General features: G+C 45.2%; 1 protein-coding gene across 1 annotated transcript in view; it reads right to left on the bottom strand.

The window, feature by feature from the left end:
* LOC126236399 (cyclic nucleotide-gated cation channel subunit A) overlaps positions 1-26,124 on the bottom strand; it is a 587,655-nt gene that overhangs the window by 36,958 nt on the left and 524,573 nt on the right. Inside the window, exons 8-9 of the mRNA XM_049945692.1 lie at positions 22,109-22,289; positions 7,412-7,815 (exon numbers count right to left, since the gene is read on the bottom strand). Of these exons, the coding sequence (XP_049801649.1) occupies positions 7,412-7,815; positions 22,109-22,289 (585 nt within the window). The remainder of the gene's footprint in view (positions 1-7,411; positions 7,816-22,108; positions 22,290-26,124) is intronic.

The raw sequence follows: 26,124 nt of genomic DNA, 5'->3' as shown, positions 1-26,124 counted from the left end.
CGCCGTTGGTTTAGACAGGTGCAAAGTTAGTGTGGGATAGTGAACCATCAGCTCATAGGTCCGTTTTTGATAGATGGAACACTGAACCCGCACAAGTATCGCAGTCCCCTAGCAGATCATCTTCCACGGATTACTGAAGCCGTCTTAGAAGTCTCCGCTGACATGCTAGCACGTGTGCAGCAGTCGTTCCATACTATATTGGAAGCGTGTATTGTCACTGTCGGTTGTCATTCTGAACACAACCTGTGATTGTCAATCATCTCCTTAGTGGTCAGAATCCACCTAACTAGGGTATGCACTTTGCTGTCCTTTAGTGTGTGCTGTCACATTTATTGTACAGATGTCGGAGTGGGAACATTTCAAAATACGATATATCGTAAACGATTCACACTAGATTCCTTAACAAACACCACTGACGTTCTAATTTAGCCTGCTTTTAGTTTGTTAATGTCAATTTAGATTGTTCCATTTGAAAACTGTGTGTTTGCACAAGCTATACACTTTATAAGTATTATTATCATCTGCGTATTGACTGACAATACGAGCTCCTGACTATCAATCCATTCTGTAAAAACTGCAATCAATAGCACTTTCTATTTCAGCAATATTTGTGTGCACATTTTAGGTGACTCACCCTGTATGCGTTGTTACGCAAGTCGAGTCTATCATCATGGTGTCTTCAAACACATGTTTTACCATGCACGTAGCGTAAGAAAAAATACACTTTTATAAGAATTTCTAACGATTATAGACGAATTTCTAACATTAAGAAGTATTTTTGTCAGAAAATTAATTTGCTGTTTAAATTATAGGTGTCTTCTAAACGGAATGAAATGTGATCTGCTGACGTATTATTAAATAGTTGTGTCAGGTTTCGACTTTGTGCCAGTACGCTTAGTCCTAGTACAGCGCATCGACATTTTCTTGGGTTCTCGTCTTCCAAGATCTGAATCGGTAGAGGCCGCTGGAATTAGAGCTGGTAACATGTTGATTTTTCTCGTTGCCAACTTTGGCGATCAAATGGTACTGGGCGCAACAGACTTGACGCTATAGTCGTCACTGTTTAATGATACGTTTCATTCCGATTATAAGTAATTTGCAGCACTATCATTTGTGCATGGCCTCTTACGCCATTATCACCCTGATCTGAGGCAAGTATCAATCTTTCACTCTGAGTAGACTGTTGGAGCAGTGGTTGACGGCAGCAGCTGTTTCGATAGAAGTCGAAAGATTGTGTGTGACTTGCTACTGGTATTCTCTTTTTTCCGCTGGCTGTCAGTCTTAGCTTTCAGTATTGTGCCCAAGGAGTATTTTAATTGAACTGATCAAGAAATTTAAACATTTTCAAACTGAATTCCATGTAATATACTCGTATATGTTATCTTTAACTCCGCACGTTACGTCTGCTTTCGTTTACGAGTACACCGATGCACTGAACACAGCACCGTCTCCTAATTGAAGTCGACTATATATTTGCATATCCCTAGGTCAGAATGATTTCTACAAGCAACTCTGATAATGCGAATGTTAGGAAAGACTTCTCGTGGTTGATCGATTTTACTAGTTTATCAATTTTAATTTTTTTGTTTCTTTCTTTCGGGCGCCCGGAACCTCCAATCCTAGGGAACCACGAGGCAGTGCCCCAGTTACCCTAGCTACTGTAGTAGTGTGGATTGACTCAGAGAAGGTCACTGAATTTCAAATAGAGGTATTGTAGAAAAATATCATAGCTTCATCTGTTGTATTTCTATGCGAAGACGATGTAATTAGGGAAGCATTAATCTGCACTGGTATAGAAAACACTTGGAGAACTTCATTTAGATTTCAGGCTCGGAAGTTAACCATGTCTCTACCACGCTTCATTCAAGTCCTCCAGTAATTAAAAATTTGAAAAAAAAAGGAAAAGTAATAGTGAAATAGTGAATGTGCCATATTATCTGTAGTAAGTGTCAGTCCCCTTTCTGTTCAGAATTTCATTAGTAGTAGGTGCTTCATAGCTGCTGCCTTCAATTTGTGTCATTCTGGCTGTAATGGTAAGTCGTTTCCATTTGTGCATGGTCCCTAGCAGCTGAATTCCAAATATGACGCACCATGTTATCTTGGATTCAGAGTCATCGTCAGATGTAGAAGTAACTTCTGGTGTGTCCCAGGGTAGTGTGTTGGGACCTTTGCTGTTCATGTTGTATATTAATGACCTTGTCAGCAAATTTAATATACTACTGGCCATTAAAACTGCTACGCCACGAAGATGACGTGCTACAGACGCGAAATTTAACCGACAGGAAGAAGATGCTGTGATATGCAAATGATTAGCTTTTCAGAGCATTCACACAAGGTTGGCGCCGCTGGCGACACCTACAACGTGCTGACATGAGGAAAGTTTCCAAACGATTTCACATACTCAAAAAGCAGTTGACCGGCGTTACCTGGTGAAACGTTGTTGTGATGCCTCGTTTAAGGAGGAGAAATGCGTACCATCACGTTTCCGACTTTGATAAAGGTCGGATTGTAACCTATCGCGCTTGCGGTTTATCGTATCGCGACATTGCTGCTCGCGTTGGTCGAGATCCAATGACTGTTAGCAGAGTATGGAATCGGTGGGTTCAGGGGGTAATACGGAACGCCGTGCTGGATCCCAACGGCCTCATATCACTAGAAGTCGAGATGACAGGCATCTTATCCGCATGGCTATAACGGATCGTGCAGTCACGTCTCGATCCCTGGGTCAACACATGGGGACGTTTGCAAGACAACAACCATCTGTACGAACAGTTCGACGACGTTTGCAGCAGCATGGACTATCAGCTCGGAGACCATGGCTGCGGTTACCCTTGACGCTGCATCACAGACAGGAGCGCCTGCGATGGTGTACTCAACGACGAACATGGGTGCACGAATGGCAAAACGTAATTTTTTCGGATGAATCCAGGTTCTGTTTACAGCATCATGATGGTCGCATCCGTGTTTGGCGACATCGCGGTGAACGCACATTGGAAGCGTATATTCGTCATCGCCATACTGGCGTATCACCCGGCGTGATGGTATGGGGTGCCATTGGTTACACGTCTCGGTCACCTCTTGTTCGCATTGACGGCACTTTTAACAGTGGATATTACATTTCAGATGTGTTACGATCCCTGCGAAACCCTAAATTTCAGCAGGATAATGCACGACCGCGTGTTGCAGTTCCTGTACGGGCATTTCTGGATACAGAAAATGTTCGACTGTTGCCCTGGCCAGCACATTCTCCAGATCTCTCACCAATTGAAAACGTCTGGTCAATGGTGGCCGAGCAACTGGCTCGTCACAATACGCCAGTCACTACTCTTGATGAACTGTGGTATCGTGTTGAAGCTGCATGGGCAGCTGTACGTGTACACGCCATCCAAGCTCTGTTTGACTCAATGCCCAGGCGTATCAAGGCCGTTATTACGGCCAGAGGTGGTTGTTCTGGGTACTGATTTCTCAGGATCTATGCACCCAAATTGCGCGAAAACGTAATCACATGTCAGTTCTAGTATAATATATTTGTTCAATGAATATCTGTTTATCATCTGCATTTCTTCTTGGTGTAACAATTGTAATGGCCAGTAGTGTAGTAACCACAGATTTTTTGCAGATGCTGCAATTATCTACAGTGAAGAACTATCTGAAAGAAGCGGCATATATATCCATCAGATCTTGATAAGATTTCAAAGTGGTGTAAAGGTTGGCAACTTGCTTTAAATATTCAGAAACGTACAACAGTGCGCTCCACAAAACGAAGAACGTAGTATCCTATGTCTATGATATCAATGAGTCACTGTTGGAATCGGCCAACTCATACAACTGCCTGGGTGGAACACTTTGTAGGGATATGAAATGGGATGATCACATAGGCTCAGTTGTGGATAAAGCAGGTAGTAGAATAGGTTCATTGGTAGAATACTGAGGAGATGCAGTCAGTCTACAAAGGAGATTTCTTGAAAATCACTCGTGCGACCGAATCTACAATATTGCCCAAGTGCGTGGGACCTGTATGCCCAAGTGTGTGGGACCCATACCAAATAGGACCAACACGGGATATTGAATATATACAGATAAGAGCAGCACGAATAGTAACAGGTTTCTGTGATTCGTGGGAGATTGTAGTAGAGATGAAGAGACTGAACTGGCAGACTCTTGAAGGTAGACGTAAACCATCCCGACAAAGTCTGCTAATAAACTTCCAAGAACCGGCTTTGAATGATGACTCTAGGGATATGCTACAATCCCTTACTTATCTCTCACACAGCGATCGCGAGTGTAAGATCAGAATTATTACTGCCGGCCGGAGTGGCCGTGCGGTTCTAGGCGCTACAGTCTGGAACCGAGCGACCGTTAAGGTCGCAGGTTCGAATCCTGCCTCGGGCATGGATGTGTGTGATGTCCTTAGGTTAGTTTGGTTTAATTAGTTCTAAGACCTAGGCGACTGATGACCTCAGAAGTTAAGTCGCATAGTGCTCAGAGCAATTTCAACCATTTTTAGAATTATTACTGCACGCACAGAGACACTCAAACCATCATTCTTCCCGCGCTCTGTACGTGAATGGAACGGGAAGAAACACTAACAACTGGCACAATGGGACGCACTCTTTGCCAAGCACTTCATGGTGGTTTACAGAATATAGATGCAGATGTAGAAGTGAACCTCGGCAATCAGCTCGGTGTCCAAACAAATCGGCGAGTAACGAGGTTCGCGTCTCTCTCAGTAGTAGCTGCATATGGGTGTCTGATGTAAACCATTTTCGTTGCCTCCAAGTTAACGACTAATTATTTCAGCAATATCGAAACTAAATTACTGCTGGTTGCTGACGGGCAACTTCCTTATATGAGTGCCATTCCTGCTTCATACAATGAATGGACGTCACATCTCCAGAGAGAAATATTTAATAACAAAGAAGGACTGGCAGCTGGAATACAGTTCAATAAATTTCTTCTGGGTGTGTGAGCGCACCATACTAGGATAATAATATCGACATTTCGGCTTCTAATGCAGGCAGCTTTTGGCATGGTGATTATTATAACATGATTCGATCAAACACCAGAAGAATTTTGTTGAAACAAATGCGCTGTAATCACTGCTTGAAGATAAGGTTGGGGTGGGGGCAATGTTATGATTTTGAAACTGTTTCTTGTTGTTTCACTGAGCGGTACTGAAGGCACCCTTGAAAGATTTGTTTGTAACTCTATCGTTGGAAGTGACATTCACCGTACATAATTCTCTTGCACAGGGAAATTCAAATGTCTGAAGGATCTCAAAGTGCCCAGATCTTTGCCCAACAGGGCAGCTGTAAGAACCCCTCAATCGCTGGGTTCTGTACGTACTATCATGTACGTTTCACTAGCTGTGGAATGTTTCAAGACCACCAACTTTTTCTTCTTTAGCTCATCTGAACATCTATGGAACTGTCTCTATCGTTGGGTACACTTCGCACCTCATCTTAAAGACCTGGAACGACGGTCAATTAAGGCTTTAAGTATTTTAAAATGTCTTAGCCACAGTACATGGGGAGCCGACAGGACTTGTCTGCTCCAGTTTTGCAGGGCGTTTGTGCGATCTCGGCTTGATTATGGGTGCACGGTGTATGAGTCTACGGGGCCTTCTTACTTAAAGATGTTGGACGTTGTGCATCATAAAGGGCTTCAGTTGGCCACTGGGGCATTCAGAACTAGCCCCGTACCAAGCCTCTGTGCAGAGGCTGGTGAACCGCTACTTCATATGCGGCGGCGGCTACTTACGGTGCGCCAGGCGTATAAAACTTTGTCCACACCATACACACCTGCATACCATACCATTGCTCAGCCTCCTCTGGCACGGCTATTTCATAACCGGCACGAGCGACGCATCCCTATTGGATTTGCGCACAGGATTTCCTCTCTGCGATGGATATGGCTGGTCTTCATGTTTTCCGTCGCGGTTGGAGCAGATTTTCACCTTGGCTCCTCCGGAGATCCAGACTTACTTTAGATTTGACTAATTTTAAGAAAGATAGTACACCAGATTTTACATTCCAATCTCTGTTTTTTAACATTTTAGATGTGCATCACTGTTTTATCGTCGTTTACACTGATGGCTCCAAACAGGAGAATTTCCTTGGCGGTTTTGTAGTGTTCCCTGATCATGTTACCCGGATTCGCCTCCCTGATGAATATACCGTTTACGCAGCGGAGCTCCACGCGATCTTGAAGGCACTGGATCGGATGAATCGTGTTCGGGGCGATCGATTTCTCCTCTGCTCCGATTCTCTTAGTGCCTTACAATCATTGCAGAATCTGTACCCATCTGAGGCGTTGGTCCAGCTGATATATGACCAACTCTACCTGCTCCAACGGCGGGGTAAGGTGTCCTTCTGCTGGGTGCCTGGTCATGTAGGAATATGGGGCAATGAACAGGCCGATCAGGCTGACAAGGAGGCCTGCAGAGAGCAGGATGTGGTCCAGTGTCCTATTCCCTTACTGCCCGTCATCTCTGCACTCGATAAGAAGTGCATGGAGTTGTGGGAGGAAGAATGGCTGGCGGTGACGGCCAATAAACTGCAGTTGGTGAAGTCAACAACTCGGCCGTGGCGTTCCTCCTGCCGGTTGCTCAGGCGGGAAGAAGTGACCCTCACGCGTCTTCGAATTGGGCACTATCCTCTCACACATAGCTTTCTATTACTGCGGGAGGATCCCCCGTTTTGTGATGCTTGTGGCGTGTACATCTCTGTCCGCCACATTTTAACAGACTGCATTTTATACCGTGATGCAAGGGCAGAAGCACAAGTTGATGGGGATCCGCCCTGTGTTTTAGCTAATGACGAGACGTGTGTGTCTAGGGTTTTAGTGATGTGTCTGGACTCTGACCTAAACTTTTAGGCTGGAGGTTTTAGTGTATTGCAAAGTAGCTGGCTCCTCCCTTTTTTCCTTGCGGTCAGCAAGCCACTTCCATCTGCTATATTGTTTTAGCTCCCTCTACCACTTTCTTCCTGTGTTGTCCATGTCTTACTGCTGGCGACATGCTTCGTCCCACGCTTCGGTATGGGTAGGCACATATTTTTTATAAGCTTGTTACCTGTGTTTTAAGTTCTCTTTCATCTTACTATTCTGAGTCTTTTCTTGACACCCGTCTCCATCTGTTACTGAGCAGGCGCTGAAGACCTTGCCGTCGTGCGCCCATACAACCCTCTCCCATCCATCCATCATCGGAAACCCTCCACTATGTATGGTGCACCAGTTTCAGAATGTCTCTGTGCCCCCCAAGTTTCCAGATCTTAGCCCAACTGAACATCTATGGGACTGTCTCGATCACTGATCCACTAAGTTAATCCTCTGCAAGCTGCGGAGTGTTTCGTGACCTACAAAATTCCCAGACTTGAACACCTCTACCGCTGGTGCGGGCAGCGCGACGTACCTGGAGGCGAAGCTTGAGCACCAGCTCCTCGAGCAGGCCCGGCTCGCAGTCGCGGAAGATGCGCACCTGGCGCAGCGTGTCCAGGTGCACGTGGATGGCGATCTCGGCCTTGAGCTTGTCGGGCAGCGCGGCGAGCACGCGCTCCTCGTCGAGCGCCTGCTTGTTGGCCCACGTGTACGCGAACCAGCGGATGACGCGCGCCTCCAGCTCGCGTGACACGCGCCGGAACGCCATGTACTGCTTGACGCCGTCCATGCGCGTCTGGAAGTCGACGCGCGCCAGGTTCATGTTGCTGATCATGGAGCCGATGTTGCCGACGATGGTGGCGAAGATGAGGACGCCGGCCAGGAAGTCGGCCACGACGAACAGGTACTCGGCGTCGTTCTCGGGCTGCGGCGTCTCGCCTGGTGGGACAGAGGCACCACCCAGCTGAACGCCAGCGCCTTGTTTGGGAACAGAACCGGGGGGCACACAGAAACAACCAGCTTAGCACCAATCATGCGGGAGAGTGCTGCAGAGCGTGCGCAGGTGGTGGCGAAGAAGGCTAGTGCGGAGCAACTGTGTATGCCAGCCCTACATTCAGTTCCTTTTTCTTTAGATCTGACTGATCACTGACAACTGCTGCTGTCGGAATAATTGTTACTGAATCCCATAATCTGAAAGCAGTCTTGATTAACATGTCTCATTGCTCAGAAATTACAACGACGGAAATTTAAAGTGTTACACCAGAAACATCTTGACCGGACGCTTCCAGTTGGTTACTCAAGTACTCCCCGGCCTTTGGGGTATGTTGATCAAAATTTCATCCTCAAGCGAGCATATTTGCAATGATTTCAGAACCCAAAAACCCTTCCTATAGACGAAGAGTACCCAGAAAACCATTCCTATAGGTGAAGAATGGCTTAGTGCTGCTAGATGTATCTAACGTTGGTGGAACTCTTCAGGTGCAGGCTGCAACACAGCATGCCCAGAGGACGTGCTCGTGGAGAAAGTTTGAATCTTCATCGTCAGAAATATAGGAGACTTTACTAGAGACCGTGCAGACAATTGGCTGTAATAGAATGAGCACTGAAAGAGTGATAACGAAATTGGCTCAGGGCAACACTGTGTCAAGAAGAGCAGACGCAGGTACTTTCATAAGGACTGCACCAGGAGAAGTTCGTAGGACTGTTCGACTGTCTCTGACGAATAGATGGACGACAGTATCTGAAATCCGGGCACAGGTTACAGGCAGTGTCGCCACCAACCGTCAGGAACAGAGTGCTGGGAGCTGGGTTGAAATGTCATGTGTCGGCTACCACTGACACAGTATTACATACAACAGAGACTTACATGGTGTAGAACTAGAGTGAACTGCGGCACTCAATGGAATTCCTTAGTATTCAGAGATAAGTCTTGCTTTCGTTTATGAGGTCATATAGATGGCAACGTGTCTGTAGACGACCTGGAGAAAGGTCGCAGAAAACAGCTATTCTTGAGACCCATGTCTCTCCAACTTAATGAATCACGGTGTGGGGAGCTACTGGATACAGCGACAGCACTGATTTGGTAATTCTTGAATGCAGACTGGATGTTCGACAGTATGTGGCAAGAATAGTAAATTCTGTTGCCATACTCTTTATCATGGGGATACCAAATGACATACTCCAGCAGGATAATGCAAGAGCGCACACTGCATGTCGCAGCACAAACCCTTTAAGGAATGTATGGATCACTGACTGGCCTCCTTGCTCCCCCAAATTTCAGTCATAAACCATGTCTGCGATGTGATGGGAAGACATATACTTTTATACTGATTTACAGCCAACAGTCTTCATTCACACACACAGGGTGTATCTCAGAAATGGTAAGAAACTCCTTGAGATTCTGAGGGCGTTTGCTTCGATGCCTTTGGGGGTCACATTTCATAGTGATGTTGAAGATGGACATAAGTGCCTAATGGAATGAGAGTTCAGTTATTCAATACTCCATTATGTGAAGAACTTATCCGCAAGGTCTGTTACACGGTGAAGAATCACTCCAGTGTTTATCGCTTTCCGATTCTGTAAGTGTATGGGCAGGTATATAGATAGTAGTCAGGAAACACTATTACTAGGTCTGTTAGGAAAGTAATGAGACTGGCAACTGTATGTATGAACCCAGATGCTCTTGGCTCCTTCTTCTGCCCTTGATTAAATACTAGTAAAAACTCGCTGCAATTGGGACACGAGTGTTAAAAGCGACGGAAATGAAGCTGTGATTGTCAAGTATGTGTACGAGCACGGATCGCGAAAGTATGAGGGATGTTATGCCATCAAATTTTGCGTGAAGCTTGGCAAAATCGCTCCTGTGACTTACGGAAAATTACAACAGGATTATGAGAACACTCCTTATCCAGGGCTCAAGTATTCAGTTGGCACAAGTCCTTTTTATCTGGTTGGTAAGGAGTGGAAGACATAGCTCGCGTGACAATCTGGGTAGACTGAAATGCCTTGTGAGGTCAGACCGTCGATAGACAGTTAGAATGATTAGTATTGAGCTACATTTGCAAGTGTTTATCGTCCATCAAATTTTACCACAGGATCTTGAGATGTTAAAAGAGTGCGCAAAGTAAGGTTCAAAAGAACCTAGTGGCAGCAGAACAACTGGAAGGATGTTTGATATTCAGCACCGCCTTCAAAGTTATCCAAAATTCTTCAGTCTCGTTTTCACAGACCACGCATTATGGATTTACGAGTATGAACTGGAGACGAAACGCCAAACTCGGATGTGGTACACTACAAACTCTACTCGGACTAAGAAGGCGAGAATGAGCAAAGTCAGACTCAGGTCGATGCTTTCTTTTTACTTTCAGGGGATCGCCAACAAAGAATTTCTGCCTCCACGATAAACTGTCAATCTAAGGTTGTATTGACGAGTTCTTGAAAGACTGAGAAAAGGGATGACACATGATATCAAGACTGGAAACGACGTCTGTGTCGTTGTGTAACTGCAGAAGAGAATTAATTTGAACGGGAATACCAGGAGAAGTAAAAGATAAAACTCATGTTCACAAGGAAAAAGCAATACGAATAGGAAAACAAATCTTGTAATGTTCGAATAGAGTGGTAGTGGTCAGTTGCTTGACACAGTCACGTCGATTAAATACCTAGGCGTAAAATTGCAAAGTGACATGAAATGGAACAGGTACCTAAGGTTGCTTGCAGGGAAAGCGAATGGTCGACTATGGTTTATTGGGAGAATTCTAGGATAATATGGCTCATTCGTAAAGGAGACCGCTTAAAGAACACATGTGGAAACCGTCCTTGGCCGGAGTGGCCGTGCGGTTCTAGGCGCTACAGTCTGGACCCGAGCGACCGCTCCGGTCGCAGGTTCGAATCCTGCCTCGGGCATGGATGTGTGTGATGTCCTTAGGTTAGTTAGGTTTAATTAGTTCTAAGTTCTAGGCGACTGATGACCTCAGAAGTTAAGTCGCATAGTGCTCAGAGCCAATCCGTCCTTGGGTACTGCTCGTGTGTTTGGGATATCTAGCAGGTCATATTCTCGGATTAAAGGAAGATATCGAATCACTCCAAAGGCGTAATGCTAGATTTGTTACCAGTAGGCTCGATCAACACTTGAGCGTTACGGGAATGATCCGTGAATTGAAATGGGAATTCCTGGTAGGAAGACAACTACCTTTTCGCGAAACACTACTGATAAAGTTTAGAGAATCGGAATTTGCGACAGACGGCAGAACGATCCTTCTGTCACGAACATACATGTCGCCTGAAGATCTCGAAGACAGGATAAGAAGAATCAGTGCTGGTTCGGAAGCTTCCAGGCAGTCGCTTTTCCCTCGCTCCATTTGCGAGTGGAACAGGAAAGGGATCAACTAACAATAGTACAAGGTACCCTCCGTTATGCACCGTATGGTCCCTTGCGGTGTATGTACGTAGATGTAGATGTAGATATCGGTTCCATTACATTCCCAACACACCTCGTAGATTGATAGTGGAGGACAAAGTGAGTCTGTTGCAGTGTCAAAAGACCAAAGGAAGCATGGTTAGTATGGTTATAGCATCCACCAATAAGAGTAAGCCATTTGGTAGAGTTCTTGGTTTAAGACGCAACTGAAGCAATAGTGAATTCTAATAGTTCAGTGAACAAATACAATAACATTTTCGCTATCTGTTTAGACCTGGTTGCAATTTGTGTTTATTGTGGCTTGCTACTGAAGAAAACTGATAGAAATACTTGAAAATAAAAGGAAAATTTAATCCTAATGTCCCACCGATAATGAGGTCCTTAGAAAAACCATAAGCTCGAATTAGACAAGGATGGAACTAAACGTTGGGCTTATCATTTTCGAAGAACTACACTCCTGGAAATGAAAAAAAGAACACATTGACACCGGTGTGTCAGACCCACCATACTTGCTCCGGACACTGCGAGAGGGCTGTACAAGCAATGATCACACGCACGGCACAGCGGACACAGCAGGAACCGCGGTGTTGGCCGTCGAATGGCGCTAGCTGCGCAGCATTTGTGCACCGCCGCCGTCAGTGTCAGCCAGTTTGCCGTGGCATACGGAGCTCCATCGCAGTCTTTAACACTGGTAGCATGCCGCGACAGCGTGGACGTGAACCGTATGTGCAGTTGACGGACTTTGAGCGAGGGCGTATAGTGGGCATGCGGGAGGCCGGGTGGACGTACCGCCGAATTGCTCAACACGTGGGGCGTGAGGTCTCCACAGTACATCGATGTTGTCGCCAGTGGTCGGCGGAAGGTGCACGTGCCCGTCGACCTGGGACCGGACCGCAGCGACGCACGGATGCACGCCAAGACCGTAGGATCCTACGCAGTGCCGTAGGGGACCGCACCGCCACTTCCCAGCAAATTAGGGACACTGTTGCTCCTGGGGTATCGGCGAGGACCATTCGCAACCGTCTCCATGAAGCTGGGCTACGGTCCTGCACACCGTTAGACCGTCTTCCGCTCACGCCCCAACAACGTGCAGCCCGCCTCCAGTGGTGTCGCGACAGGCGTGAATGGAGGGACGAATGGAGACGTGTCGTCTTCAGCGATGAGAGTCGCTTCTGCCTTGGTGCCAATGATGGTCGTATGCGTGTTTGGCGCCGTGCAGGTGAGCGCCACAATCAGGACTGCATACGACCGAGGCACACAGGGCCAACACCCGGCATCATGGTGTGGGGAGCGATCTCCTACACTGGCCGTACACCACTGGTGATCGTCGAGGGGACACTGAATAGTGCACGGTACATCCAAACCGTCATCGAACCCATCGTTCTACCATTCCTAGACCGGCAAGGGAACTTGCTGTTCCAACAGGACAATGCACGTCCGCATGTATCCCGTGCCACCCAACGTGCTCTAGAAGGTGTAAGTCAACTACCCTGGCCAGCAAGATCTCCGGATCTGTCCCCCATTGAGCATGTTTGGGACTGGATGAAGCGTCGTCTCACGCGATCTGCACGTCCAGCACGAACGCTGGTCCAACTGAGGCGCCAGGTGGAAATGGCATGGCAAGCCGTTCCACAGGACTACATCCAGCATCTCTACGATCGTCTCCATGGGAGAATAGCAGCCTACATTGCTGCGAAAGGTGGATATACACTGTACTAGTGCCGACATTGTGCATGCTCTGTTGCCTGTGTCTATGTGCCTGTGGTTCTGTCAGTGTGATCATGTGATGTATCTGACCCCAGGAATGTGTCAATAAAGTTTCCCCTTCCTGGGACAATGAATTCACGTTGTTCTTATTTCAATTTCCAGGAGTGTATATCGGCATTTGCCAACCCATGTAGGGAAACGACAAGAAATGTCCGTTTTGATGACCGGACGTGGATTTTAAACGGGTTCTTCGATAATGTGTCAGGGCTATACTGCACAATCTCGCTCTGTTGTTATTAGAACTTGCGTGTTCGCCTTGCAGCATAATGGCAGCCGTGTCTCGCCGGACCCTTTGACATGCAACATGCGCTCTACGACCCAATAGCTTACTGATTAGCAATTCTGCTGCTCATCGACCTTTATTCGCTCCTTCTGAGATCCGATGCGGAAACAAAAAGTTAAATTCTTCATTCTAAATAGGCATACAGAATTAATGAGAGTTAGTCTCAAGCTTGAAACAATTTGTAAGAGATAGATAAAAATCATCCTTTGAGAATATTCGACATTTTCATAGAATTCATCACGTAAAATGCAAGTTGTCTAAGGTACCTCTGTTCACTGAGACAAACATGGGAAAAGATTATGGAACAACAAAGGTGTTGGCGGTGTCTGTGCGTTTAGGCGATACGAACTGACTCTCCTTGGAGATGTAATCGCAATATATACCTGTAACTGGCTACATATTACCTTTTTATTTTTATGCTTTGTCGCTCCGTGATCTCGAAGTGTACTTAGGAGCGGAGTGTAATCTCGCTTTTGATAAAGAAGGCTAAAATTGACACCGGTTCTATTTGAGTAACAGACTCAGCACTTGCCTGGAATGAATAAGAGAAAACACAAATACCCTAAATTAGGATGTGTGGATCGGAATTTGAAAGTGCCTACTTCCACATAGCAATATTATATTTTAATACTGCTCCTCCTTGATTACTGTGCATACAGTCTCAAGAGAAATAGATAGAAGTGCTCGAAAGAAAAACAGATGGAAGAACCTGTACGCTGTGAAGAGTGAGATATTTTTAGTCGAGGGACATGTTCCAGAGACGGAAAAAATGTTAATGATTACGATGCGGTATAACACGACTTTGAAAATTAGAACGGTTGCCGTTACATTTGATGTGAATGTGAATTATTGCCGCTCAGCGACGTAACTTGCAACATTTGTTGATTACGTTTTATGTGATCAGGTTCTGTCTCAAAAATACTTTCACTAAACATGTGCTGTTTGGTGTATATCTGTTAATGAACCGTCGCGGAAATGTGGAACACACGTAAGAAAAGTATTTAAATATTTGAAACATAGACGCAGATATTGTTTACTTTGACAACATCAGTGATTCCAAGCTGCCGCTTAGCAGCATGTTTTATTAAGCACAGTAGAACTTCCAGAATACACACACTGGTGTCCAAAATTAAAGCAACAAACCGCTGTTTCCCCTTCCTGTGTCTAATTCACTGTATAATCATACAAACTGTCAACAGATGTCCGTACAATCGTGCTCTGCACTGAACATGGCATTCCGGTCAACGGACAACTATGCCAACGATGACGTCAGGGCACCTATGAAAGGAGGTAGTGTTTGCCGGGTAGCCCCACATCCACAATCGCTGTCAACACAGTCACAGACAGTGCAATATGGCACAGAAGATGCCTACCAGACACTCTGCGGTGGATGGCCATAGGAAGAGAGGGAGCAGGACAGTCGCAAACTCATCTGCCCCGACGGCTTAATGTGAATAGTTCTGTTGTTTCTCAGATATGGCGACGGTATATAGAGGCCGAAACTATATCCAGAACACGAGGGCAGGGCCGACCACATGTGTCTTCGAAAGAGAGGACCGTTATTTGACTGTAAGGGTACGACATTACCGCCTTAGTACCGCACGGCAACTGGCACGTGAGCTCGCAGCATCCATTAGACCTGTCGTATCGAGGCAAACGGCGTGCAGAAGGCTTCGGCAGAGTGGCCTTTATTGTCAGAGTCATGCTGTATGTCTGATGCGTCTTCACAGAAGGGAATGTCTAGAGTGGACGGTGCAATAGTGGGCCAAGGTTGTTTTCACAGGTGAGTACCGATTTACTCTTGAGAGTGATTCTCGATGGATTCGCATCTGGAGGGAACGTGGAACACGATTTTGGGACCCAAACATTGTGTAAAGAAACCGATATCTAGCAGGATCTCTAATGGTGTGTGCATGGATTACGTTTGCTATTGGAACCCTTCTTTATGAAATTGTGCGAGTGAATAGGCAAGGTGTAACTGCTGTCAGGCATCGTGATGAGATCTTGGGACCTCATATGCGGCTGTTGCGAGGTGCTGTGTCGTGTTAGTGGGCGAAAATGCTCGACCTCATGGAGCACGGGTGGTTGATGTTGTCTTGGAAACGGAAGATATTGCACTAATGACAGCGCCTGCTCGCTCTCCCGATTTGAATCCCATAGAGCATGTCTGGGAGACTGCTTGCATCACGTCAGCATCCACTAACCACTCTCCAAGACTGCAAGCAGCTCTTCAGGAACGAAGGGCGATATCACCTGAGCATGAGACTGATGACATGATTCTCAGCATGTCCTGTCGCTGTCAGGCGATGGTCACAGCCCATACTGAGCACAATAACAAGTTGTCAGAAAGTACGTACAAATCGGTTAAATTGGAAAGAACGAACAACATTTTTGTCTACCATTATGCTTGTTACATGCGTTTGCGTTCTGTATTCTTTCCATTGTTTATACTTTACTATCACCTGTTTACATTGTTTTGTGGCAAAATAAACGCAACCTTGCAAAATTTCCTTTTGTTGCTTTAATTTTGGACACCAGTGTAATTGACAGGATGTATGGAGATATCGGATTTACGAAGGTTAATGGTATAAGATATATGTTCCTTTAGAATTAAATTTTGTTTACATTCATATGTCTACGGTGCTAAGGGTTTGCTTGTGCAGTCAGGATATTAGCTTTCATTCTCGTGCAGACAGTAACATGAACAACTGGAACACTCCAAGCCAAAACTACTTTTGATGCATAGAGTGCAAATACCATGCCAAAACTTCAGTTTAATTGCTTTTTTACAGATAATATGGTGCAGTGACGTCACGAGTATTGCGATTAAAGCTTTGCGTGCAGATGCAATACCGTTTGCTATATGTTTCAGTTTTGGCATATATCTTTCTACAGCTAAACCAGCAGAACAAAGTAACGTTACATTACCAAAAATCAATGCCACATGCTTTCTACAAAATGTGCTTGAAGATTTTTGAATTAAAAAAAAAAATGAAACACATTTTAAAACTGTGAAACAGCAAGCTTCAGGTTGTGCAGCGCATGCTACCAATTGCTCTAATGGGGTGTTACAGATCGATGTTTCATGCTTGTCTGATAAATTTCAAAACTCATAAGAAACAAATAAACAAAGCAAAAAAATATAAATGATGGTTAGAGTACTTACTGTGGCCTCCGTAATTCTGCTGAATGAAACTACAAAGTGTAGATTAATAATGACAACCCATTATTAAATGTTAGCAGAAAATTGCTTAATTCGGTAGTAGTGGCACATTGTAAGATTCTGGTACATTTTCCCAGATTAGCTGGTTTATGTTGAATATTGACAAAAGGAAAACCTTTTATTTGTGGATACTCCTCTTTTTGTAGCCTCTCTAAGAGACAGTTGTAGAGAAATGCCGGAAGACTTGCAGGGGAACGTTGCAGGCACTGGCAACTGACCCTCGATAAGGTGCACATATTTAGTGGGGAAGACTCGCTATTGTTATATTGCACGATTGGCTGTGTCCGTCACTGGAAATAGTAACAACCGTAAAATACCCACGAGTATGGCACCGGAACGATTTCAGATGAACCGATCACATAAAAATGTTGGTAGGAGAGGAAGATACCAAAATGAGGTTTATAGAAAAGATACAAAAAATGCAAAAAGAGCCGCACGTTTTGTCAAGAGTTCGTTTAGTAATTGACGGAGAGAGAGACTGACATTCTCAGCCAACTCCAATGACAGACGCTAAAAGAAAGACGTTATTCATCACGGAGAGGTCTGCTGTGCAAATTTCGCTGAAGCACATTGGAAGAAATGTGCAGCAAAGTATTACTTCCTCCTGCATATACATCTCATAAAATGACTATGAGGGTAATATAACAGAAATTTGGACTCATATGGAGGCTTTGGCCCGTATTACACCGTAAAAGAGCCTAGTCAAATATCTTTTATAAGAGACTTAAATAAATCTTTGACAGTGTACTGGGATACTTTTATCGTAACTTTTATAAAAGTTAGTTGTATAAAATATTTGTCAAAGATTTCTTCTACTGTACTACGGGCCTTATGGACAGTCGTTCTTCCCGCGTACCGTTCCTGAATGGTACAGGATCTAGGGAAATTACCCTCCGCCACTCATCAAAGGTGCCTTTCAGAGCAATGTTGGGTAAGTTTGCGTTCAAATTATCTCTCGCATAAAAAGATGTATGGCGGATATTCCTCCATTTGTGCGGTATCAGTACAACATAATGAACATGAGCTTATGTTGATGATAATGATATCAATAACTTTTGAGTATAATGTGAAAGGCATGTTTGTAACAGAGTGATTATTGCAGAATTAAATCCGTGAAAATCTCCTGTATTTTCCTTTAAGTTTAAGAGATGCGGAACTAGCCCACTAATAATGTATCTCAAAAACTTGAATTCGCTATGGAATCTAATTTCATATTTCTAAAGACTTTTGCAGTCAACTTTTTGTGATTTAGGTAAGTAGAGACAGAGGACGAATGTCGTCTTCTTGGCAGTGTCGGAAGGAATATGACGTGGTCTTCGTGAGCTGCAATCCGGCAGGTATGCCGTCTGCGTGCGTGACAAAGAACAAGAAGGTGCAAGCTCGGCAGCCATTGGCACGAAGTCGGCCCCTGCCACTGAGACAGAGGTCAGACCAGCCCCTGAACGTAAAGTGACTAAAAAGTCAGCAAACGCGCTAAGGCCTATCAATATTTTGCTGTTGTATATCAGAAAGTTGCCGTTAAAGTTTGATGCAAATATAAAATTTAACTTCTTTATGCAATTACGTCCACGTCTATACTCCGCAAGCAACAGTACGACACGTGGCGAAGGATGTGCAACAGTATCATCCGCCAGCCCCCCCCCCCCCTTTTCCTAATCCAGACGTAGACGGCAACAGGAAAGAAAGACTGCCTCTATCTTCCGTATGAGGTGATTATTGCAAGTTAGTGGTTCAGTTATTTCAGCCTCCTTTTACGCGTGTCTGAACGCGACGTTATCTTCAGGGAGTGGGGGAGAGAGGTGGTTGTAGATATTACGAAGTGTCATATCGAAAATGTTATTTATTGCACAACAGGCGAGTTTGCCGGGAAGGAAGCTTATTACTCACAGTCTATGATAGGGTCACTAATACGTAAGGTTCAAATATTTACCTAAGAATTCGTATTTAACTACAACGTTAGTCTAAAATTTGTGTTGATCATTCAGGACATTACGACCTCACTTATATCGAAGCACTGGGCGCACACAGCACTTGGTACGGTACGAAAGGATACGGAGACACAATCCGATCGACTACGTAAGGAAAGACTGGGGAACATAGACTGCGATTGGCCGGCAGCTGGCAACGAATCTCACAGGAGTGGTGAGGCTCATCGGTTGTTCGTGTGTTGCCCACATAAGTGTCTAATAAAAACGGTGGAATGAGGCTGAAAGGGTCGTTAAACGATATGTCGCTTTTAACGTCCCAGAGATGGACGAATCGATGCAGGGAACCCGTCAGCACTGAATGGGAAGAACTCTGGGAACGGTTTCAGCATTCAACTAACAACTTTCATGCCATTTTCAAGAACATGTACTTTGGAGGCTTGCCTGCTGGCTAAAACGGAGTAGGCGTTAGTCCTTATCAGGTGGCATCGAAGTGTAATACTGAGAAAGTCTCGAATGCTGCACAGTGTTCACTGGACGATGTTGCAAATGGGACGCCACAGAAGGTGGCTCGTGTACGATTTTATTAATCAAACGTACTCAGTTTGGATTGCAGCGGACTCTGAGAAATAGTGCTGGAGTATGGGAGAACAGAAACGGCCACCTGGTCTGATACACAAACAATTTAGATGGTCCTTTCAGGATAGGTCGTCGTTCAAGACGAATCACAATGGACACAGTTATCAGAAGAAGCGAAAAATGCCGCTTATGGCTGTGGCAGACTGTCTGGGATGTTTAATTGGTACTTCTTGGGACCTGACTTACTGAGTAAGGGCTGTGTGGAAGCTGTGCTGTACTTCGATATTACTGTCGACTGCGGGATCTTGAGCACTTCTGGCATATGCTGGTTTTGAATAACCGTGTGGCGTCGTCCTAATGGAGCCGTATTTCGGAAAGCCGACTTTTTTCTTGTGTCTTCAGGAGGTTCTGATGACTGCCTTGTCTAGGCACAGGCTTAAATACTCCCTTCCCGCTTGATGTCAGTAACGGACCCGCGATGACAGGATGGGGCTCCCATGGCGAGGTTAAGGGTGAAGTGCGCTGTCGGCAAACGAGACGTAATTTGCATTCCTGAAGTATATAGATAACACCAGCAAAAGGATGTTTTGATTGTGAAAATATGTTGAAAGTTACAGCATGTGGAATGAAACCGTGCACCGACTGAAATACAGGCAGCTGTAGGCGCTCGATGAATTAGTTTAAGAAATGATTCAACCAGTATTCGCATTTCTGTCCAAAGAAGATTTGTTTAAAAGATGCACCGATCGCAATACGCAAAATGACGAGGGGAGCTTCAGCGTGTACATTTGGAAACTGGTACCGAAACATCTTCAATGTGGGGCAAAAGTGTTGAAATAGCATATAGCTGCAAGTACGAGGCCTGTTCAGAAAGTAAGCTCCGATTGATTGCCAAATTGAAACCACAGTGAACATCAGAAATGTTTTACTTGTAACAATTAGCTACACCTTTCAGCTACTTCTCTACGTAGTCGCCGTTCTGACTTAGACTTTTGTCATAGCGTTGTACTAACTTTTCAATAGCCTCATCATAGAAGGCAGCCGCCAGTGCTTTCCGCCAATTCTCCACGCTGGCCTACACCTCGTTGTCTGTGTCAAAATGTTGTCTTCAAAGACAGCGGTTCATGTGACCAGAGTTGAAACTCAGGGGGAGACAATTGCGGACTGTATTGTGGGTAATCTCACATTTCCATTTGAAAACGATGCAGGAGCATCTTCATTGCCCCTGCAGAATGCGGCTGAGAATTGTCTTGAAGAAGAAACAGCACGACAGTTATGTAATGTTAGCTGCATAGCTTCAGGCGAAATTTCTCACCAGGCCCTCGTACTTGGCGGCAGACACTATTTTCTAGACATCTTTACGCACTCACTGCGAGCTCAGAAATGAGAAGAGCGACGTGATGCTAACTGGGGTTATACTAGAGACACTACCCAACACATCTGTGCAAAGCTTTATCGGATTTTCATAGTCGTTTCCATTTCGCGACCGATCGGAGCTTACTTTCTGAACGCCCCTCGTATATTCACCGAAGGTCTACTCTGAAGACGGCGTACGCGTTAGGAATCGTCATAGCGACGAAGAAAAAAAAACTTCTCTGAGGTTTCTGATAGGAAACGTGTGGCCGCCGCGGAGGAAGGAATGTCTCAGTTTATTAAAAGAACGCGGGTTGAAAACTACAACACCAAATTCAGAACCAGAGCGTGTTTCAGGAAGAGGAATAATGCCTCCAGAGCCTTGCGATCGCAGATTAACCGTAAGTTTTGAAAGAACGTTTTTTTATTACTCCAAATTCTACACGCATTTTTCTCGAAAGAACATTTTTCAGCGCTCTAGAGCCACCACAGATTAGGTGATTCGTCTGATATATATATATATATATATATATATATATATATATATATATATATATATATATATATATATATATAAGACGAAAGATAATTAAATTTAGGAGGCCTTAGTGAGGCTTTCTTTTTTATTTGAATTTTATTTTTTTTTACATTTGAAACTAGAAAAACGTGTCAAGAAATAGACGTGATCAGTGCAGTGAGATGTTTTTCAAAAAGCAGAAATTTTTTCCGAGGTATGTTTCAGAATCCTATCGTGATGCCTCCTCCCCATCAGAGTCATTCTAATTTAAGAATTTTCTATTTTCATGTGTTTCAGAAAGAGCCACGAATCTGTACAGCGCTTCGTGCAAATCAGGACGCACCACGAGGCGCACACTTTCAAGGGGCTGTAGCTGTCATTTTTGATTTGCTAAGAGATAATTCTTTTTTCATACACGAAAAGTGGTAGAAGCTCCATTTTAATAAATACAGTCCTTATATGACAAAATTCTTAACTTCATACATTTTTCGTGCCTCTCGACCAGAACCTCTCCTTAACCCACCACCTCGCCATGGGAGCTGCGATCGGGTATTGCGGGTCCGTGACCGACAGCAAGACGTAAGGGGATATTTAAAACTACGCCCAGCGCAAGACAGTCAGTAATGAGCACCGCCTGAGGATGACAATAAGTTAGCGTGTGGAAATATCTCTCAATTTGGAGGATGCTACACTAATGAATACTCGAAAATATTTCAAAATTATCGTCGACTGGATGCACCCGTCCATGGCTAAGTGTTCTTGTCGGGTATTGCACATTCCGTCAGAACTTTCAATGCCACAAGGACACGATCATATTAACGTATCTGGGAAACGTGATGATGAGTTCCACTTATGTCGTAATGTTTAAAATCATGCCGACAGTAATCCTCTGAAACACGTCTGGGATGTCACTGAGCACTAGCTCAGGGTTCAGATGCCTTTACGTCCTAAACAGCAGCTGTATCATCCGTGCGAAGACATCTTGTGCAATCTGGAATTTTTCTTTTGTAAAGAACATGTAGAGAAGTTACGCCAAAGAAACGAGGTTTTTTGACTACCGGATGAGCATCTTCAAGCCATTATGGGGCCGGTCGTAATGTCCTGAATGACCAGTGCAGTTTGTAGCAGGTAGTGGCGGCGAACAGCGGCGTGCTGGCGCGCTTACCTATGGTGGTGAGTGTGAGCGTGGACCAGTAGAAGCTGTATATGTACTGCCGCGAGAGGCTGCTGTTGCGCCCGCCGTTGAGGTTGTACACCCAGTTGTCGGAGCCGAAGCCGATCACGTAGCTGATAGCGAAGTAGAAGCATGCGTTCCAGTGGATCAGCACCAGGATGGCCAGCACCACCTGCCAAAACACGCAACCGTTTCACCACAGCCCGTCTGCTGCGTAAACACTGTCTATTCGTTACGAAGGCTGACAACCTTTTCTGCAAGATGTAACACAATTGTCGCCGAATACACTACTGGCCATTAAAATTGTTACACCAAGAAGAAATGCAGATGATAAACGGGTATTCATTGGACAATTATATTATACTAGAGCTGACATGTGATTACATTTTCACGCAATTTGGGTGCATAGACCCTGAGAAATCAGTACCCAGGACAACCACCTCTGGCCGTAATAACGGCATTGATACGCCTGGGCATTGAGTCAGACAGAGCTTGCATGGTGTGTACACGTACAGCTGCCCATGCAGCTTCAACACCATACCACAGTTCATCAAGAGTAGTGACTGGCGTATTGTGACGAGCCAGTTGCTCGGCCACCATTGACCAGACGTTTTCAATTGGTGAGAAATCTGGAGAATGTGCTGTCCAGGGCAGCAATCGAACATTTTCTGTATCCAGAGTGGCCCGTACAGGACCTGCGACATGCGGTCGTGCATTATCCTGCTGAAATGTAGGGTTCCGCAGGGATCGAATGAAGGGTAGAGGCCACGCGTCGTAACACATCTGAAGTGTAACGTCCACTGTTCAAAGTGCCGTCAGTGCGAACAAGAGGTGACCGAGACGTGTAACCAATGGCACCCCATACCATCACTCCGGGTGATACGCCAGTATGGCGATGACGAATACACGTTTCCAATGTGCGTTCACCGCGATGTCGCCAAACACGGATGCGGCCATCATGATGCTGTAAACAGAACATGGATTCATCCGAAAAAATGACGTTTTGCCATTCGTGCACCCAGGTTCGTCGTTGAGTACACCATCGCAGGCGCTCCTGTCTGTGATGCAGCGTCAAGGGTAACCGCAGCCATGGTCTCCGAGCTGATAGTCCATGCTGCTGCAAACGTCGTCGAACTGTTCGTACAGATGGTTGTTGTCTTGCAAACGTCCCCATGTGTTGACCCAGGGATCGAGACGTGGCTGCACGATCCGTTACAGCCATGCGGATAAGATGCCTGTCATCTCGACTGCTAGTGATACGAGGTCGTTGGGATCTAGCACGGCGTTCCGTATTACCCTCCTGAACCCACCGATTCCATATTCTGCTAACAGTCATTGGATCTCGACCAACGCGAGCAGCAATATCGCGATACGATAAACCTCAAGCGCGATAGGTTACAATCCTACCTTTATCAAAGTCGGAAACGTGATGGTACGCATTTCTCCTCCTTACACGAGGCATCACAACAACGTTTCACCAAGCAACGCCGGTCAACTGCTGTTTGTGTATGAGAAATCGGTTGGAAATTTTCCTCATGTCAGCACGTTGTAGGTGTCGCTACCGGCGCCAACCTTGTGTGAATGCTTTGAAAAGCTAATTATTTGCATATCACAGCTTCTTCTTCCTGTGGGTTAAATTTCGCGTCTGTACCACGTCATCTTCGTGGTGTAGCAATTTTAATGGCCAGTAGCATAAATGCACTGCCTGACGGAAGATGTGAAGCACCCAGAAGACGTGGTCGGACGGCAATGCAACTTCTTACAGGTACACTCCATTGGCGCTTATGTAAATGCTTAGTGCTGCGGTTTTCTGCGACAGGTAGAGCGGACGTCCGAGAGCATTAGTGTTGTTCGCGTTTAGTGCAGGCCCCTGTCACACTTGTTCTCAAACTGAACGGTGTGAGTTGCAGAGACGGATATGAATACTGAATTATGACTGAAAGCGGATGACACACAACGAGAGGAAACCGAATAACAAAATAAAAAGGATGTTTACTTCACAACTCCTAAGTAATGAAGTCTGTCTTAAATGGCTACAGTCTCCTAGTTTTCTCTGTCAGGTCTCCGTCAAACGATGGTAAGTTATAAGTATCTATTTAAGAATGCAGGGTTCTTTTTTTACAAGCAGGAATGAAAATGCAAGTAATCGATTCAGGGCAGTGGCACTAAACTTGCGAAGTAACGGATAGTGGGGTTGTATTATTTTCCACTAAGATTTTTCACTTTCGATTCCTGTTTAATATTTCCAGACACTGCGTCTGTCTTTTGCGCTTTTTTCAGTGTTTATTTTATTTTTGTATTGCTTCGTAAAATTTATCTACCTTTCTTCCCACAATTTTACCATATATCCTTCAACTAGGTTGGACGTGAATAATTGTGGTCTCAAATGTAACTTGAACTAGCCACTTTATTTTCACACTTTTTTCTAACAACAGGGACGCAGAGACCTTGCTAACGTTAGATGCATCTGTTAACTGACTGTTATGCAACCTTTTATCAGATATTTCACATCATCACTAGGTACAAACACAGCTTTGTCCTGCAAATGGCGGCTTCAGTAAGGGGACGCTACATTAGTACCAGTGAGCGGTCTAGTTATTTTTAGTAAGTCTGTGGTTTAGTGTTGTTGCCAGGCCTGGCGGGGTTTATGAGCGACGTGAACAGCGTCAGATATTGCGTGATCACTTAGAAGGACACGAAGATGCCAAGTACTCGTGTGAGTACCTGACAAAATTTGGAGAGGGTCCTCAATGTGGGTGTCTGCATGATGCTGAGGTACTTTCTTGGACAGGAAGAATCCCTGATCTGTCTAATATAGAAAATATGTGAGACCAGCTCGGACATTAAATCCGCCCCAGTGGAAGTGGCAGTATCCAGGACATCGAGGACAGTTGTAGGCCACCTAGCCTCAGGCGAGGGTACAACGGCTTTATGACACCCCTCACATACAAGTCAGTGCGTGCATTCAGGCTAGAGGGTGGGTGCCCTCATACTAATACTACCTGGTTATTTGTAACTTGGACTCGATATTGTAAACATAGAAATAACACCACATGCCCTCTCAACGGATGAAGTTTCATTCCGTTTCCTCCTCCCCTTCTGGATGTTTTACTTTTTTTGTCAGCCAGTGTACTTCATTCACTCGATTTCCTACGGAGGAAATGGGGAAAGATGACTTTAGATAGGGCGGTAGATAGGGCGGACATCTATTAGCAGGAATACCTTCGCGATTTCCAGAATGAATTTGTGACTGAACAATTTAAATCCACGTTTACTGGCAAGCAATACGAGGGCGAAAAAAAAAAAAAAAAGAAAGAAAATTGGTTCAAATGGCTCTGAGCACTATGGGACCGAACATCTATGGTCATCAGTCCCCTAGAACTTAGAATTACTTAAACCTAACTAACCTAAGGACAGCACACAACACCCAGTCATCACGAGGCAGAGAAAATCCCTGACCGCGCCGGGAATCAAACCCGGGAACCCGGGTGCGGGAAGCGAAAAAAAGAAGAAAAAAGAAGAAAAGAAACCGGAGTAACATTGCTATGGCCGAAGCTTATGTAGCACGCTTTCTGCCGCCAGACGTGTATAGCGCAACTCATTGCCAGTTCGGATTTGGTGCCGCCTGTTTTGTTGACCAGGGTTGTTCTGCTCATCTGCAGTGATTGTTTTTGCTAGCGCTGTTTTGGATTCCGCAGAAATTTTGGAACACGTGAGGCAATGCCAACCTTACGACTTATCTTAGAAAATAGATTAAGGAAAGAAAATGGCTCTGAGCACTATGGGACTCAACTGCTGAGGTCATTAGTCCCCTAGAACTTAGAACTAGTTAAACCTAACTAACCTAAGGACATCACAAACATCCATGCCCGAGGCAGGATTCGAACCTGCGACCGTAGCGGTCTTGCGGTTCCAGACTGCAGCGCCTTTAACCGCACGGCCATTTCGGCCGGCTAAGGAAAGACAAACCTACGTTTCTCGCATTTGTAAACTTCGAGAAAGCTTTT

Source organism: Schistocerca nitens, chromosome 1 (assembly GCF_023898315.1).
Source record: "Schistocerca nitens isolate TAMUIC-IGC-003100 chromosome 1, iqSchNite1.1, whole genome shotgun sequence".
Classification (NCBI taxonomy): Eukaryota; Metazoa; Arthropoda; class Insecta; order Orthoptera; family Acrididae; genus Schistocerca; species Schistocerca nitens.
Note: the sequence above shows the minus strand (reverse complement) of the source record. Positions and strands in the feature narration are given on the sequence as shown.